The sequence below is a fragment of the Protobothrops mucrosquamatus genome, unplaced genomic scaffold (assembly GCF_001527695.2).
Source record: "Protobothrops mucrosquamatus isolate PMUCROS unplaced genomic scaffold, P.Mucros_1.0 scaffold577, whole genome shotgun sequence".
NCBI lineage: Eukaryota > Metazoa > Chordata > Lepidosauria > Squamata > Viperidae > Protobothrops > Protobothrops mucrosquamatus.
Window position 1 is genome coordinate 281,628 of NW_015386878.1, and position 2,101 is coordinate 283,728.

The 2,101-nt window shown below is 31.5% G+C and overlaps 1 protein-coding gene across 1 annotated transcript in view; it reads left to right on the forward strand.

The window, feature by feature from the left end:
• The first annotated feature begins 853 nt into the window (after window positions 1-853).
• The window catches only part of PRRG1 (proline rich and Gla domain 1), a 3,210-nt gene continuing 1,962 nt past the window's right edge, over window positions 854-2,101 (forward strand). Inside the window, exon 1 of the mRNA XM_015817347.1 lies at window positions 854-872. Coding sequence (XP_015672833.1) covers window positions 863-872 — 10 coding nt within the window. The 5' untranslated portion in view covers window positions 854-862. The remainder of the gene's footprint in view (window positions 873-2,101) is intronic.

The window sequence follows — 2,101 nt, forward strand, 5'->3', positions numbered from 1 at the left end:
TTTTCATTGTTTTACTGTACTTTGTTGAGAAGTTACGAGGTATCATGATCATTAGACACCTCCCTCCCTTGTAGGCAAATATACTTGCCTATGTATAAATCTTTATTGTGAAATATCTTGAAAACTTTAGCCAACCAGCACCTTTATCACGTTTTCTAATTCAGCTATTCAAAATATGTAAGAATTAACACACTTTATCTTGAAGGTCGATAATTTCCCAAAATTTGTAGACCAGTGAAATCTGCCAAATTAATTCTACGGATCAACTTACAAATAACATTAAGGCAGGATTATTTTATGTTTCTCACACTTTCTCTTTCCTCTGAACTAACAAATCTTTTCTGCAACAGTACTATTCCATCCTGTGTGTTCCAAAGGTCTGGTAAACATTCCATACAATTGAAAACAGATGAAAAATAGTTCATATAAACTTTATTTACATTTCCTAACATGTTAAATTGTTAATTCAGTGCAGTCAATTCAGTTTTTTTCTTTTAACTACGGGCACCAATCTTTTTATAAGATTGTTCTGGTTCAAAATGGTCTTATGCATTGTTACCCAGGAACTACTCAAAGGCTTTCTGTTAATGGAAATCATTAATCAGTCATTTCAGATGTGAAACACAGATTTGACAAAAACGTGGCATGGTTTTCTTTATTTTTTAAATGAAATGATGGTGTTATATACATAGTCACATTAAATGAGATTTAAGAATAGAATAGTAAGATCTGCATTATCAGATTAACCTGTAATTCAATTTGTGCCACATAATCACTACTTCTTGATTTAAAACTTTTTTATCCTATTAACAAAGGTTGTTTCTCTTTTCCTTACAGCACTTTCTAGAGAAAAGTATTAAACATGGATAGTGGTAAGTGCATATTATCTATCTGAACATTCACTTTGAAAAATGAGTAATGCTGTACAAGTACTTTTTTACCTTTGTGGATGAATATTTTTTTTTTGCATGCCTAACTACCTAGCTTATATGTATTTCAAGGATAAGATTCTTCGCATCAGTTTCTCCATTCCAACAATTCAACCTGACAGGAATTGCATCATTATTTTAGCATTAAATTTAATTTGTGAACTATCCATGATGGGTAGATCATGATAACCCCCTTCCCCCCCCCACTCCTCCAGTATCTGGCACTAATTAAGCATTTTTAGATCAGATCAAGGGGAAATTATTTGTAGCTGCACATAGGTTCTTTTCCCAAAGTTTTCTATAGTTATTTATTATCCAGCCCCAAGTTCTATATACATGCCACTATTTCTCCTCCAGCATGGAGAAAAGCATTGAATATAGGACAAATAACGTGCTAATACTTCCTGTTTTGTTTTGTGAAAGCTGCCTTTCTTTACTATCCCTGCCTAAAGAAAGCAATACAGCACACATCAGTTGAGCATGCTCTGTTGGATGTTTGTATACTAATTATCTGTTAAATTTTAACACTTAGGAATTAGACTTTAAGTGTTCTCAATCATTTTCTTATTGCTACGTGGTTAGTTCCAGCATTTAAACAACCCCAAATATTTATGAGTATAGCAAATTTTTATGTTTGCATAATCCAATAGATTCAAGCTTTACAGAGATAGGATGAGTTTATATCTGAAATATCTGAAACATGTTACTTGATGCTGTTTTAAATCTTACTACCTACTCTCATCCTTAACGATGAATTCAGTTTGATTAACTGAACTGGTTGTAGAATTAACTTTGCTGCCAAGTAGACACAAACAGCACATCTTCATGATGCAGAATATTTTTTTTTTTTCAAATATAAATTTTTTATTGTTTTCAACATAAAAAAAAAGCACATCACAAATACATCACAATTGAAAAAACCCCTACCCCCCACCCCCCACCCGGACTTCCCAAACCTAATCCCAGGATACTATTCAACTAAAAGTAAACTAATATTAATATCCCTAACTCCACAAAATGTTATTCTACATAAGTAGGTGAAATATATATATATATATATAAAAAAATTTTTTTTTATCTAAAAACCTAACTTATATTCCACCATTCTGTACTTATTTTGAATATAAACAATCCATCTTCTCCATATTAATAAAAATTGTTCATTTGAATGA